General features: G+C 36.5%; 2 protein-coding genes across 5 annotated transcripts in view; both read left to right on the forward strand.

Annotated features, from left to right (window-relative positions):
• The window catches only part of NTPase (ectonucleoside triphosphate diphosphohydrolase NTPase), a 56,225-nt gene extending 44,838 nt beyond the window's left edge, over positions 1-11,387 (forward strand). For 3 of the 4 annotated variants that reach the window (XM_067765169.1, XM_067765167.1, XM_067765168.1), the window contains 5 exons: positions 8,853-9,003; positions 9,075-9,218; positions 9,412-10,054; positions 10,120-10,462; positions 10,531-11,387. In XM_067765169.1, coding sequence (XP_067621270.1) covers positions 8,853-9,003; positions 9,075-9,218; positions 9,412-10,054; positions 10,120-10,462; positions 10,531-10,620 — 1,371 coding nt within the window. In that variant the 3' untranslated portion in view covers positions 10,621-11,387. Of the gene's footprint in view, positions 1-8,423; positions 8,731-8,852; positions 9,004-9,074; positions 9,219-9,411; positions 10,055-10,119; positions 10,463-10,530 lie in introns of those variants that run through there. The other variant, XM_067765170.1, reaches the window with a different exon arrangement.
• Positions 11,388-11,866: 479 nt separating this feature from the next.
• On the forward strand, positions 11,867-16,345 carry LOC137239637 (uncharacterized). The gene is made up of 2 exons (XM_067765171.1): positions 11,867-12,323; positions 12,357-16,345. Exons 1-2 carry the CDS (start codon positions 12,134-12,136, stop codon positions 13,292-13,294), a joined length of 1,128 nt encoding a protein of 375 aa, XP_067621272.1. The 5' UTR covers positions 11,867-12,133; the 3' UTR covers positions 13,295-16,345.
• Positions 16,346-16,685: the final 340 nt, after the last annotated feature.

A 16,685-nucleotide genomic window follows, 5' to 3' on the forward strand; every position in this document is an offset into this window, starting at 1 on the left:
AAATAGGAACAACCACATGAAAATTTTAAAAAATTAAATACTATCTCACCTTCCTCATGAACCAATAAACAGATCCCCCATTAAAAAATGAGAGAGCAAAAAATCATAGCTAGCCGTGAAATAAATTTTCTCGGCGTGACGTCACGCTTTTGACAACATGTTTCATTACTGACGCAGTGTTCAGACTATTCCAATCGGAGTATTTTGCTCCGCTCTTACCTCCTACTACAGTTTTTTATCTCAAAGGTTTATTTGGGTCGAGTTGAAGACTAAATAGTATTACTACCTAATATCTTTTGGTTGAAGTTTTAATTGTATACATATGAAAAGCTGATTGTTTACAAGTGACGTTTGGATGAAATGACGTGAATTCATTGTTCGTGTCTTAAGACATGTTTGTTCACATCTTACAGCTTTAGTACTTTTTTCGTACGGAATGAGAAAATAAGAAGTAAAATGTAAGCAAAAAATATGTTCGGGTGTGATCTGTAAATCCTGCCAAAATTTAACATACAGCACTTCTTGAAGTACGTTGATTCAGTGAGATCAGATACCCTGTTTTTGCGATAATAGTCGCCAATTGGGGGACCAACCGAGGTAAAATCTTCCTACAACTGTTTCTCCCAACTCAGTGCAGGTTTTCTCTTTCCTCTGTTTACAAGAGCGAATTCGTTCATCCGCATAACATGCTTTAGCTAGCGAAGCCTTTGGATTTTCAATCGCTGCACTATCGTCATGTCTGCGTAAAGCTCATATAACTCATCATTATACCTCCTTCGACACTCGCCGTCGTCATCACGGATAGAACTATAAACCTTCCGGAGAACTTTTATCTCGAATACTGCAAGAGCCATTTCATCTTCTCTCGACACCTTCCATAATTCCGAGCCATACATCAGGACAGGTATTATGAGTGAATTTTGTTCGTCGAGAGAGGATCTTACTTTTCAATTGCCTAAAGAAACACTTGTTGGCAAAAGTTATTCTCCGTTTGATTTTTAAGACATTGTATTTGCTTTTAACACTGCTTCCCAAATGAACGAAATCTTTCACAGTCTCGAATTTATATCCGTCAACAGTGACGTAGCTACAAAGGCCACGATGACAGCAAGTACTTCGTCTTGTCCAAATTTACTGCAAGACCCACTTTTTTTTGCTGCTTTATCTCCATGTTTCAACAGCCCGGCGAGTATCCCGTCATTACTTGGCATCTTGTGATTTAGCCGTGATATTGGATGCTGGGGAGTGTTTTTCATCATCGGCGATCTGGGTATCGGGTTCGTCTTCCCCCACACTCTGTACGTCAGTTAATAGGTCGCCATTATCGTCCCTACAGGAATCTGCCCGGTCTTGAAACCTTCTGTCATTAAAAGAGCATGAAATATGTATGGTAACTGAAAATAAAAATAATATTTTTTCGCGATAAATATCCAGGGATATAGAATGTGGTGTGTTAATGGGAGCATTAATTGGTCATCCTACATGTTTTAGGCCGACTCCATGTGCATCTGATAAGGCAGATAACTTTTTTGCTGAGAAACATTGCATGACAAAAACACAATCGAAGGGATTACCAAGCTACCAAATCAATTTGATGTTAGTTGTTCGCCCGCTTTCAAAAAGGAAGAAAAAATATACTCCGAAAATTTAATTCTTACTCCGTCGTAGTCGTTTGCTCAGGTAACAGTTTTAAATACTCCGAACACTGGTAGCGAAACATGAGAGAAATGTAATAAACATATATATAATACTTCTATATCAATATCTTCCTATCTTCCTAATGTGCAAATTTTCTGTCAATCATTATTTGCTGAAACTGTGCAAATGTATGTTCTGCGCATGCGCGGGCTTTGTTAGTGTTAGTGAATTGTAGTAGCGTGTGTAAAAAAAGTATTAAAGGGTAGCCAACGGGTCACTATCCCCTTTACCCAACTTCTGCATACCAATTGTTACAAAATCTCAGTTTAGTCGATTAAACAATGAAAAGGCCAACAAATACAATACAAGGCTACTTGTATTTATTATTTAAACATGGGCTGCAGCCATACAAAGTACACTATTTACATAAATAGTAAAAAAAAAAATAAATAAAACATGGCAAAGAATTCATATTTTTGAAATGAAAAAAATTCAAATATACTTATACATACAACCCAACAAGTATTTCTTTAAACGTTTTTAAAAATAATTTAAAGTGAATTAGCTTGAACAAACGATATATGTATAAACGTTTTCAAAATTTTACTTATTTTGAGTTTTTTAATGAAGTAAATTTTTGATAAAGTAAACAAAATATGAGTACTGTGCTGGCTGCTATTGGTGTTGAAATAATATCAATTTGAAAATTTTTTTCTAACATACTCTTTTTCGTCCGTGCTTTTTTTCGTTTCAAAAAACAAACGAATATCCAAATAAAAACGTATTACTTCCTTGCACAGCTGTGCCCGATGATTATTAAAGATGTCATTGCTAAATAAATTTTCGATGGCTATCTGATCGTCCATGATACTATTGGAGAATGCATCACTTGTATTTTGAAAAATTTTATTTATAAAACTTAATTTTGCCTTTCCAATTGGGCATGCCTTGAGAACTTGTCTTAAAGCTTTCTCTGACACTATACAAATATTACATATGTCCACAGATGGTGCGACAATCGGACCTTTAATTTTGTGCGCTGAAAGTAAAGGCATTTATTCACCTATCAATTTCCCTTGACATGTGGAACATTTTATTTTCTTTTGTACCTTCCAAGCAACATAGCCAGCAATATAACGAACAACATAATCCACATATACAGACAATCCCCACATCGTATTAACATAAACATTTGCTAACTCGAAATCTATTACCTCGCTATTTTTTTAAGGATACTAGTAGACGCTGATGACGCAGGTATGTCATGCCAAAATGTTTAAGCTTCTCAAATAATGAAAAAATATTTCTTAAAGCAAAGATCATACCAATAAATCCTGTGTTCCGGCCAGATTGAACCAGAAGGGTGCCATTAGCATCTCGTAATGAAGAGATATAATCCTCGAATCCCTGCGCGTGCCTCCTTAAGTTGCAATATGACTCATCCGTCAAAGCTCGTCTGAATTCATTCTTAGAAAAATAATTTTTGCAATTGAGTATATCGGTGATAGACGGCTTGTTGAAATATACATATATTTAATTCCCTTTTTTACAAAAATTTAACGACAGCCTTGAGATTTTGTCTCCTTCTCTCGTTGTATACAGTGTTGCCAGGTTAGCCTTTTCGAGGCTAGATTTAGCCTTTTTTTTGCCTTTAGCCTCAAAATTTTGGGTTTATCTTCGTGACTTTTTTCTAGCCTTTTTTACTCCGAATGTATTTTTAATAATTTCTAAAATAAAATAATTTCAATAGTTCCTGTGAACACCTAATACCTAATAATATGAGTTCTCTACAAAAGATTAATTCTTTTTCGGCTGAAAATTCGTTGAAAGTTTCAAAGCCAGAAGTATTTCCTTACTTTGAAAAAGAGAAGTATAGTTATTCTTCAAGTCAAATAGCATTAATAGAGCTGCAGTGGCGAAAACTTATAACAATACAATGGAAAAATGTACACTCCACCATGGAATTTTGGTCGGAAGTCCGAGAACATAAAAATGCATTAAACGAACCTCCTTTTTTAGAACTTATCGAAATCATATTAAGTTTTTTAGTATTACCACTCAGTAACGCGGAGGTTGAAAGAATTTTTAGTGGCATGAAAATTCTGAAAACTAAATTAAGGAACAAACTAAAAATTAAAATGCTTAATGCGCTGCTTAATATTAGATGCTCGTTAAAACGCTTATCTAAATGTTGTAAGGATTTTGAAATTACCGATGATCTCATATGGTAAATAGCCAAACTTTATACGCAGACTTAAGCTTTCTGATTCTTCAGACGGGGAATATTTTATATAAATAATTAGTTTCTAATATTTTTTTTATGTATATACACTAGGGCGGGTCGATTTAAAAATCGCTCAGTGCTCTGTGAAAATCGTATTCTAGGGATCAAAATAAGAAACTTTGCCGAAGGAACCATACCTCTAAAACGAGTTCTGATGTCCCCCCCTTTGGATCGAACTTTTGGGTAGGGGCAATTTCAATTCTACCTGCTGAGTCTTGTGGTGGCTTAAAAAAAACAACACAAGCAATTTTACGATCTGCAATTGTGTCACAGTGCTACCTTCATTTTTTAAAACGGTTGAATAAAAAACCCACACAACTATGTTTACGACATGCAAATGCATCACAGTGATGTCTTGGTTTTAAAAGGGGGTTGTAAAAACGCTAATTTCTAATAATTTTTTTTAATTTCTTTTCTATTACTAAGTTAAATTCATTTTTCCATTGACATATGTTCTGACTAAATAAATTTCTAAAGAGAAAAATAAACCCCAAAAAGAAAAAAACATAGGCATTTCAAAGTGGGATTTTTCAAAATTTGCCCCTACGACCGAAAGGGGGGGGGGGGGGGGGGGGGGCATCAGAATTCGTTTTAGAGGTATGGTTCCTTCGGCAAAGTTTCTTATTTTGATCCCTAGAATATGATTTTCACAGAGCAATGGGCGATTTTTTGCCTCCCCACAAATCGACCCGGCCTAATATACACATATGCAATCATTTAAAGTAATTCCATGTGCTAGTCAAGGAAAATGTGCCTGATATGTTTTGAAACAAGAAGTTATGTTTATAAGTTTTTATTTACAAATGTGTAAACTAAAATATAAAAAACAAGTAAGGAAGGTTAAGTTCGGGTGTTACCGAACATTACATACTCAGTTGAGAGCTATGGTGACAACATAAGGGAAAATAACCATGTAGGAAAATGAACCGAGGGAAACCCTGGAATGTGTTTGTATGACATGCGTATCAAATGAAAGGCATTAAAGAGTATTTTATGAGGGAGTGGGCCATAGTTCTACAGGTGGACGCCATTTAGGGATATAGCCATAAAGGTGGATCAGGGTTGACTCTAGAATGCGTTTGTACGATATGGGTATCAAATGAAAGGTGTTAATGAGTATTTTAAAAGGGAGTAATCCTTAGTTCCATAGGTGGACGCCGTTTCGAGATATCGCCATAAAGGCGGACCAGGGGTGACCCTAGAATTTGTTTGTATAATACGGGCCTCAAACAAATGGTGTTAATGAGTATCTTAAAAGGGAGTAGGCCTTAGTTCTATAGGTGGATGCCGTTTCGAAATATCGCCATAAAAGTGGACCAGGGGTGACTCTAGAATGTGTTTGTACGATATGGGTATCAAATTAAAGGTATTAATGAGGGTTTTAAAAGGGAGCGGTGGTTGTTGTATAGGTGGTCGCCTTTTCGAGATATCGCCATAAAGGTGGACCAGGGGTGACTCTAGAATGCGTTTGTACGATATGGGTATCAAATGAAAGGTGTTAATGAGTATTTTAAAAGTTCCATAGGTGGACGCCGTTTCGAGATATCGCCATAAAGGTGGACCAGGGGTGACCCTAGAATTTGTTTGTACAATATGGGTATCAAAAGAAAGGTGTTAATGAGTATTTTAAAAGGGAGTATTCCTTAGTTCCATAGGTGGACGCCGTTTCGAGATATCGTCATAAAGGTGGACCAGGGGTGACCCTAGAATTTGTTTGTACAATATGGGCATCAAACGGAAGGTGTTAATGAGTATTTTAAAAGGGAGTGGGCCTTAGTTCTATAGGTGGACGCCGTTTCGCAATATCGCCACAAAGGTTGACCAGGGGTGACTCTAGAATGTGTTTGTACGATATGGGTATCAAATTAAAGGTATTAATGAGGGTTTTAAAAGGGAGTGGTGGTTGTTGTATAGGTGGTCGCATTTTCGAGATATCGCCATAAAGGTGGACCAGGGGTGACCCTAGAAATTGTTTGTACAATATTGGTATCAAAAGAAAGGTGTTAATGAGTATTTTAAAAGGGAGTAATCCTTAGTTCCATAGGTGGACGCCGTTTCGAGATATCGCCATAAAGGTGGAGCAGGGGTGACCCTAGAATTTGTTTGTACAATATGGGTATCAAAAGAAAGGTGTTAATGAGTTTTTTAAAATGGAGTAATCCTTAGTTCCATAGGTGGACGCCGTTTTGAGATATCGCCATAAAGGTGGGCCAGGGGTGACTCTAGAATTCGTTTGTGCAATATGGGTATCAAACGAAAGGAGTTAATGAGTATTTTAAAAGGGAGTGGGCCTTAGTTCTGTAGGTGGATGCCTTTTCGAGGTATCGCAATAAAGGTTGACCAGGGGTGACTCTAGACTTTGTTTGTGCGATATGGGTATAAAATGAAAGGTGTTAATGAGTATTTTTAAAAGGGAGTGGGCCTTCGTTCTATAGGTGTTCGCCTTTTCGAGATATCGCCATAAAGGTGGACCAGGGGTGACTTTAGAATATGTTTGTACGATATGGGTATCAAATGAAAGGTGTTAATGAGTATTTTAAAAGGGCGTGGGGCTTAGTTCTATAGGTGGACGCCTTTTCGAGATATCGCCATAAAGGTGGACCAGGGGTGACTCTAGAATGAGTTTGTACGATATGGGTATCAAATTAAAGGTATTAATGAGAGTTTTGAAAGGGAGTGGTGGTAGTTTTATATGTGAAGGCGTTTTCCAGATATCGACCAAAATATGGACCAGGGTGACCCAGAACATTATCTGTTGGATACCGCTAATTTATTTATATATGTAACACCTGCCAAGATTTTAAGGGTTTTTTATTTCGCCCTGCAGAACTTTTTCATTTTCTTCTACTTAATATGGTAGGTGTCACAACCATTTGATAAAGTTTTTTCTAAAGGTATATTTCGCGTCAATAAAACAATCCAATTACCTTACCATGTTTCATCCCTTTTTTCGTATTTGGTATAGAATTATGGCATTTTTTTATTTTTCGTAATTTTCGATATCGAAAAAGTGGGCGTGGTCATAGTCTGATTTCGTTCATTTTTCATACCAAGATAAAGTGAGTTCAAGTAAGCACGAGAACTAAGTTCATTAAAGATATGTCGATTTTTGCTGAAGTTATCGTGTTAGCGGCCATGCGGAAGGACAGACGAACGACTGTGTATAAAAACTGGGCGTGGCATCAACCGATTCCGCCCATTTTCACAGAAAACAGTTAACGTCATAAAATCTATGCCACTACCAAATTTCAAAAGGATTGGTTAATTTTTGTTCGACTTATGGCGTTAAAAGTATCCTAGACAAATTAAATGAAAAAGGGCGGAGCCACGCCCATTTTGAAAATTTCTTTTATTTTTGTATTTTGTTACACCGCATCATTACTGGAGTTGAATGTTGACATAATTTACTTATATACTGTAAAGATATTACATTTTTTGTTAAAATTTTACTTAAAAAAAATTTTTTTTTTTAAAGTGGGCGTGGTCCTTCTCCGATTTTGCTAATTTTTATTAAGCGTACATATAGTAATAGGAGTAACGTTCCTGCCAAATTTCATCATGATATCTTCAACGACTGCCAAATTACAGCTTGCAAAAGTTTTAAATTACCTTCTTTTAAAAGTGGGCGGTGCCACGCCCATTGTCCAAAATTTTACTAATTTTCTATTCTGCGTCATAAGTTCAACTCATCTACCTAGTTTCGTCGCTTTATCTGTCTTTTGTAATTAATTATCGCACTTTTTCGGTTTTTCGAAATTTTCGATATCGAAAAAGTGGGCGTGGTTATAGTCCGATATCGTTCATTTTAAATAGCGATCTGAGATGAGTGCTCAGGAACCTACATACCAAATTTCATCAAGATACCTCAAAATTTACTCAAGTTATCGTGTTAACGGACGGACGGACGGACGGACATGGCTCAATCAAATTTTTTTTCGATCCTGATTATTTTGATATATGGAAGTCTATATCTATCTCGATTCCTTTAGATATGTACAACCAACCGTTATCCAATCAAACTTAATATACTCTGTGAGCTCTGCTCAACTGAGTATAAAAATTTTTGACCGTTTTTTAGCTTTTTTTTCTAAATTTAGCTTTTTCTAACCTTTTTTTTGCCAATCTAGCTTCTTGTTTTTTCATCACCTGGCAACACTGGTTGTATATCTGTACTGTAATGTTTTACAGACTGCACAGTTCAGTAGTAGTGATACAGAAGTATTACATATATGAATAAATCGTCATCAAACTTTTTTTTCAAATTCGATTACAAATACAACAATTCCGGAATGCAGGATCCATGGCGGAACGATACAAGGTGGCAGCATGCAACAGCTGATTATACACTTTTTTTATTTGATTTGATACATCACCTTCCGACGCAGTACGATTTTGACATTTGTCCATCGAATTTACAAAAACAAAGTACATGGGATTTTTATTTATATTTGTAGGCATGTCACCATGCTGCCACCTTGTATCGTTCCGCTATGGCAGGATCTTGGCTCATTCGATTATGATGGGTTACTACGCTCTTTATTCACACACTTTCTTTCGCGCAGCTGATTCACTTGTTTGTAGTTGTGCTGTGTTTCAATAACAATTGTTTTACACTTCACCAGCCATCAAATACAGTATATGTAAATAGAGTGGATGAATATTTTCAATTGTATTCTATTTTTAATCACATTCTTCATTTATAAATTTGAGCTAAATACCCAAAGAAAAGGGAACAAAAGTATTTACAAAATGAATAATTGAGCTAAACGTTTATTGTAGTTGCTACAATGAAAATTGAATACCAGTTGGTAAGTTGCCAACACTCTTAGCAAATTAAGTAGGAGCACCCGTGTAGTTGGTGCAGGTCAGAGCGAGGAGATATTAAGCAGTTAAATTTATTTATTACGAATTTTATTTTTACCTTAAACAGGTAAACACAAATGAGGAGCAGGCAGGTGGTGCTGCGTCTAGACGGCGGAAAAGTGCAGGTCCAAATGCCGCAGCTAAAGGTTTGCCTAGAAGACTGAAATTGTCGTTCTTATGTTTGGTGTTATCGGCTACATTATTGTTGCTTTTCTTTGGTGAGTAAAGAGGTGATGGTTGGATGAACAACTCTACAACTACAACTTTTACTAAATCTTTCATTTTGCAGGAGTTTATATGGACTCTACGAGCCCTTTCCTAGTTCGTTTAGCTTCAAAATTGGGATATACGCGTAATCAATTTGCAGTTATCATAGATGCTGGTTCTACCGGCAGTCGCGTCTTGGCTTATAAATTCGATAGAAGTTTTATAGGTATGTAAAATGCGAAATTGTTACATTAAAGAAGCAAAATTTCCTCAGGTCCGCAAAGGCAAGAAAATGCTAAGTACCACATTGTTATAGATATTGTTGAGCATTTCTATGGAGCTTTTTTCTCCTTATGCACATTTCTATATTGAAACTGATTAAAAACTTATTTCGATTATTACTTTACTCCTTTTCAAAGATAATAAACTTGTGTTATCTGAGGAACTGTTCAAGGAACGTAAGCCTGGTCTCTCTTCATTCGCTGAGAACCCTGCACAAGGTGCGCATTCTATAAAATTGTTACTCGATGATGCCAAAGCATTCATACCGAAAGAGAAATGGGCATCAACACCACTTGTTCTTAAAGCAACAGCTGGCCTACGTCTTCTTCCACAACACAAAGCCGACAATATACTAAATTCGGTACGTGAACTTTTTGGAAAATCCGAATTTAGCGTTGAACCAGATGCGGTTGAAATAATGGACGGCACCGATGAGGGTATATTCTCTTGGTTTACGGTTAACTTTCTACTTGGGCGTTTATCGAAATCAAATCAAGCTGCGGCTTTAGATTTAGGTGGTGGCAGTACGCAGGTTACTTTTGCACCAACTGACCCTGATCAATTGCCACTCTACGATAAATATATGCATGAAGTTAATACATTAAATCGCCAGATTAATGTGTTTACACACAGTTATTTGGGGTTGGGTTTGATGGCAGCACGTCATTCTGTATTTACGAAAGATTATAAAAAGGATGTGAGTGATATTGAAACGGTATGTGTTAACCCGATAATAAACAATCGTACTTGGACTTATGGGAATGTGGAATACACAATAAGGTATTAAGCTAATATAAGTGTAAATGAAAATAAATACTTTTATTATTATTATTTTATTTTTGAAGCGGAAAGCCAAATACGAAATCAACAGCAGAAGAACCAGTTGTTGACTTGGAGCAATGTTTAGAAGCTATCAAGACACAAGTGCTGCCACTGGTCAAGCCAAAGCCTTTCACGTTGAAACAACATACAGTGGCTGCTTTCAGTTATTACTTTGAACGCGCTATAGAATCAGGATTAATTGATCCTTTCCAAGGTGGAGAAATAACAATATCAGCATATCGTAAGAAAGCTGAAGAAATTTGTAGCATTGCCAATGATGAACAGCCTTTTATGTGCTTTGATTTGACTTATATATCTGTGCTGTTGCGTGAAGGTTTTGGTTTGGGAGATAGTAAAAAAATTAAGGTAAAAGAAATAGTAAATAAAAGCTCAAGAAATTGTATTGTATATTAATTTTGTAAATCTTGTTGCAGCTTTACAAAAAGATCGATGGCCATGAAATATCATGGGCGCTAGGCTGTGCTTATAATGTCTTGACCAGTGTTGAGAAATATAATGCTTAAAGCTAAAGAAGTGCATAAATTATAGTAACAATATGTAAATGTAGCACCAAACACATCCACTTAAATGTATGTATGAAGTAAAATTTATGGAGTAATGGGCGCATGTAATACTTTGTTTAGAAACAAAATGCAAATACTTTGTATTTTTTAGTAAAAGTAAGATAAATAAAAATATTATTAGATGTATTGACTTGAGGCATATGTATTCGTGACTATAACGTACAAACATACATATGTATGTACGTAAACATAAGTATTAGCAACGAATTAGCACTAGAAATCATATATTAACTACAATACCAAATATGCCTTGGTGCCTTATTAAATATGGTAATTTTTATGATTTGACTTTGATTTGTAAAATGCTGCAAATTTACTTTGCGGATGTGTTTGTTTGTGAAACTAAGTATATATTGAAAGTTTTTAAATGAAATACATATCTGCCACTGAAACTATGTTTTAGTAAACGTGCTTATATATATGCATGTATGTATTAATGTAAGAATTCTTTAATTATTTTAGTAATAAGTATTTTATCGGTCAAAGCTAGGTATGTGTATAATCGATATATCTGTATTTTTCGTGGACATTATGTGTAGACCATTTTTTTTTATATGTAGTCCGTTTTGAATAATAATAATTATTATTTTTATTTTTGAAATTACATACATTAATTACTCTAATTTGTTACGAACAATGCATATTTAAGAAAATTTGTTTTACCGTGTAATTGTAAATAAAAACCACTTCATAAATTCAATTAACAATTCAAAGTTTGAGAAAAATTTTAAAAACACGACACAGCGCGGATAAGACAAAGGCTGTTGCGACTGTGCCTTGTAAATCTCTTAAAAGCCTTTTTTATAGGAGTGAGACTTGGGCTCGGCCGAAACCAAATAACGTTGTCCTTAAATCCCATCGACGTTTTCTAGAATTTGATTGACAACTTCAAAATGCAGTTAATGTTTTTTCCAACCTAATTGAAACCCCTAAAATGTAAGAATTTCATCATCATCGTAAACTAGCGCTTAACCGCCCAAGCGATAAAAAGTCACACATGCTATCCCTGTTTTGCGATAATTGACACCATTTGTGTGCAGAAAGGGAGGTCAAGTCTTCCAACCTGCCTCTCCGTACTCAGTGGAGGACTCCCCTTCCTCTGCTTTCAAGCTGCGCTGTCTATTGATATACTTTCTTGGCCGGACGCCTTTGTACATTCGCATACATTTCATTGGCAACTCTGGCTAAGCAAGTTGAAAGTGTATTCGCTCGTCTACTTGAAAATTTAATTAATTAATTTAAAGGGTCAAACAATTGTGAGAAGTGCTAAATATATGGTTATATCTTTCCTATTGATCGGAAGTTAATGAACGTATTTTGCTCTCTGGCGTTTTTCTTGTAAAATAGATAATCGTGAATCTAAAATTAAATTGCGTTGCAACAACTATAACTAGTGCTTTTAAAAATTGAATTGCACTGCAACAACAACTAGTTCAAGATCAATTTGTTTAAAATGGATGACTCTTGTGGTAAATGCGATAAGAGTTTTGGCCGGAATGACACTACTGTTGTACCATGCAGTGGCTTCTGTAAGAAACGTTTTCACCGCGCCTGTTGTGAGGGCCAAATCACCGAATACGACGTGAAGATGATTAAGGCTAACTACCACATTCGATATTGGTGTCCTGAATGTGTGAATGTGCCTGATAAAATATCTAAGGCATTCGAATCCGTGCTTGCCTCGCAAAGACTTGGGCTGGAAGCCATCATGACCGCATTTGAGGGCAAATTCAAGGATTTGTGCATGCAGGTGGACGATTTGAAGAATATAATTGCAAGTAACAAATCATCAGCGAGTAGTGAAAAAGTGAAGAGTCGAAACAAAGACAACGCTAAAGAAAAGGCAAAAGCAAAATCTAACAGAGCCAATACTGAAAACAATAATAATATTGATGTACTCGCTGCCGAAATAAGTGCGCTCAAAACAGCTGTTAATTCATATGCATTCATTTCGGACAACGGCAACAATAATAACAATTGCAATGGTGCATTAGATTTAGTTGCTTTCTCGCCTTCACCTATTCCTCGACGTTCGCAGTCTGCTGTTCTTCCCCTCAACAGTTCTCGGCCTGGGTCGGTGGTACAGACAGCTAATAACACATCGTCTTTAACAACAACAACAACAGCTCCCGCTGCACCTATCCCTCCTTCATTTGCGTCTGTCGCTTCGTCACCGTCCGCTACCACCAGTGAGCGTGCTCGTGATAAATCTGCTACTGCTAATACCAATACCAATGCTTTTGAAAATAATTCTGCTGCCGCTAACACCAATAATGCACGTAAAGTTGTTGTTGGTACTAGAACAAGTTGTGAGCTTGATGTCGCTGCTCGTCTGGAATGGTTTCATGTAGGATCGTTCAAACCGTCCGTAGAAACTACTGACATCGCTACGTATATAGCAAAACATACTTGCATCAAAGAAAACTCTATATCATGCTATAAATTAATAAAAAAAGATGTAGCGGTAGAGACAGTAAGTAAAGTAAACTTCAAAATTGGAGTTCCGTCCTCAGATAGAGCAAAAATTATGGACTCGGGGCTGTGGCCGTCAAATGTCAAAATCCGGCCGTTTGAGTTTTTTCAAAAGTTTGTCTCGACAGAGGGAGGACAGTGAGTGATGCGCCTATCACAAGTCCAAAGCTCCTAATATATTATCACAATGCCGGTGGTCTGCGTACAAAAACAAATGAGCTATTTCAATCGGCAGCAACCCACGACTTTGATGTCATCATACTCGTGGAAACTTGGCTGACTGCAGATTTTTTATCATCAGAGCTTTTTGATCGTTTTTATAATGTCTATCGAAGGGACAGAGTACTGCAACCGGGGGTAACAAGAGGGGGCGGTATTTTGGTGGCTGTAGCATCTTCTCTGGCAAGTCGTGAAGTGCAACTACACGTTAATGATGCCAACATTGAGCAAATTTGTATTTCTGTAAATATAGGAGAAACGTTCCTTGATAGTATAAATGAAATTTTCTTTATTGCTAGTTACATCCCACCAAATAACAATTATGGAATGTACAAGTCACATATTGATAATATCAGCTTTATTATTGATTCTCTATTACCTCACCAAACGCCCTGTATTTTGGGTGACTTTAATCTGGGTTCTATTCAATGGGTGAGAGATCCTGATGACGGCTTTTTAACCCCCTTTACATCTAAAAAGGATGTCGAGGACTTACTTTGTGATACATTGTACTCCTTTAACCTATCTCAAATTAACGACATTGGAAATGATTTAAACAGAGTGTTAGATCTAATTTTTATAAACAATGATATATCCTGTGATATTTATAAGTGTGATATGCCACTCACCTGTGAATCGGTTCATCACAAAGCAACCTCTATCCAGTTCTCTTTCTATAAATACGATAATAACTCCATTGAACCCGAGTACTACTTCAATTTTTATAAGGCGAATTTTACGGCTCTGAATGCGTTTTTCGACTCCATTGATTGGAATTTAATCTTTGAGCAATTAGACTTATCAAATATGTATATAAAGTTCAAGAGCGTAGTAGAAGAAAGCCTTAACTTATACGTCCCAGCCCACAGAAAAAAGAGATCTTTCAATCTCCCATGGTACACAAAAGAACTTTTGAGGTTAAAAAACCAACGAAACAAAGCGCATAAAAAATTTAAGAAAACTGGCTCTGCTGATGACGAAGCAAAATTTGCTGAGTGCAGGAAGAAATTTGAATGCCTATCCAAGTTCCTTCATGATAAATATATTAATTCGCTTGAGACTAACATAAAAGCCAACCCGAAGTCTTTTTGGGTTTTTGTTAACTCAAAACGAAAATATAACGGTATGCCGAAATCAATGGAGTTTGGAGGCAAAGTTGCTTCCTCAACTCAGGAAGCATGTGAGCTCTTTGCCGACTTCTTCGGGTCGGTATTTAACAGGTTCCGGACAGTTAGTACGTCATGTGATACAACTGCCATAGCGGAGTCTGTAAATATTGGTCAGTTCACGGTTACAGAGGAAGAAGTCCTGGAGTCCCTTATGAACCTTGATGTATCTAAGGGGGCTGGATACGATCTTCTGCCACCCTTGTTCTTAAAGAATTGTGCGGTTTCACTCTATCCGCCTCTTACTAAAATCTTTAACAAGTCCCTTGAATGTGGTAATTTCCTTGACGAATGGAAAGTGGCATTCTTATCGCCAATTTATAAGTCTGGCCCTCGAAACAAGGTAGACAACTATCGACCCATTGCCAAGCTATCCATCATCCCAAAGCTGCTGGACAAAATTGTAAATGACCAGCTATTTGCAGTTTTTAAAAACTATATTGTTCCTCAACAGCATGGTTTTTATCCAGGGAGATCCATCAGCACAAATCTCACAATATTTGTTAATTGTGTGGTTAATGCGATTGAGGACGGCGAACAAGTGGACACTCTGTACACTGATTTCGTAAAAGCTTTCGATAGTCTCAATCATAATCTTTTACTTAATAAACTCGAGAAACTCGGAATCCACTCCAACGCCCTAAGTTGGCTTGAGTCGTATCTCCAAAACAGGAAATTAATAGTAAAGATCGGCAGCAATCTCTCCAAGCCTATAATCGTTACATCAGGAGTACCACAAGGTAGTCATCTGGGCCCTTTACTCTTTTCTTTATTTATAAATGATATCTGCCAATGTTTTAAATTTTGTAGTTGCCTGATGTACGCTGATGATCTAAAACTTTATTACAGAGTTAAACACATTAGCGACTGCATAGAGCTACAGCAAGACATCTTGGAATTGATAAAATGGTGTAATAGTAACGGTCTTTTCTTGAACTTCTCCAAGTGTAACATTATCACATTCACTCGGAGAAACGCATGCATAATGAACAGCTATTACTTTAACGATAGCGACACATTCAATCGTACAACTACTGTTAAGGATTTAGGAGTATACTTAGACTCGAAGCTTAGATTCGACTTTCATAGGGAGTACATAATCAGTGCTGCCAATTCAAAACTCGGCTTTCTCAAACGTAATTCCAAAGACTTTTTTGATCCGCTAACGCTGAAAAGTCTTTACATTAGCCTTGTAAGATCCACTTTGGAATATGCCTGCATCATTTGGGACTCAGACTTTGTAACACATTCCAGCCGGTTAGAAAGAGTTCAAAGGAGATTCACTAAATTCGCGCTTCGACGAATGTTCACTTTTGAATCGATGCCATCTTATGCACTAAGATGTAGAATTTTAAATATTCAGTGCCTTAATACTCGAAGGAAAATTTGTGGTATTTTCTTTATCAAAGACATTTACGACAACAAAATCGATTCTCCGGAACTACTTTTTCTTCTCCCCTTCTATGCACCTGAAAGATGTCTAAGGGACAAATACATTTTCTACGTCCAAACGCGTAGAACGAATTTTGGAAATAATGAACCTATTCACAGAATGATCTCCTTATGTAACTCTGTTTGCAATCATGCCGATTTTAGCTCATGTAAAGAACATTTTAAAGCTGATGTTATTGATTACTTTCTTTTCAATTAATATGTTTCAGTATTCGTATTACTATATAAATGTTTTTACATGTAGTTTTATTTAAGCAGTAGCGAATTTTTTACAAAAATTTTTTGTTATAATGTCGTATTTATAAATTGTTACCATATATTTTTCTATCTCGATAATTTTTGTTTAAGTTGTTACATATCTGTGAGGACTATGTCCGGTAGATAATAATAATAATAATAATAATAATAATAATAATATGACCTAGTCAGCGCCAAGAGCCAGCTCACCAGCAACGATTCTGAGCCATACATAAAGGCTGGCGACCACCTTGGAGTGATGGTAGAGTGCTACGCTTAGTCTTCTTGGCTCAAGGCCCGGGAAAGGCAATATCCAAATCATTCCATTAGAAAAACAATATCTTAGCGGGCCGCCCCTCGACAGTGGTTTGGCAAACACTCGCGAGTGTATTTCTGCCAGGAAAATCTACTCAGCGAAAATGCAGGTGCCGGAATCGCCATTTAACATGTGGGACCTAC

The sequence above is a fragment of the Eurosta solidaginis genome, chromosome 2 (genome assembly GCF_040869045.1).
Source record: "Eurosta solidaginis isolate ZX-2024a chromosome 2, ASM4086904v1, whole genome shotgun sequence".
NCBI lineage: Eukaryota > Metazoa > Arthropoda > Insecta > Diptera > Tephritidae > Eurosta > Eurosta solidaginis.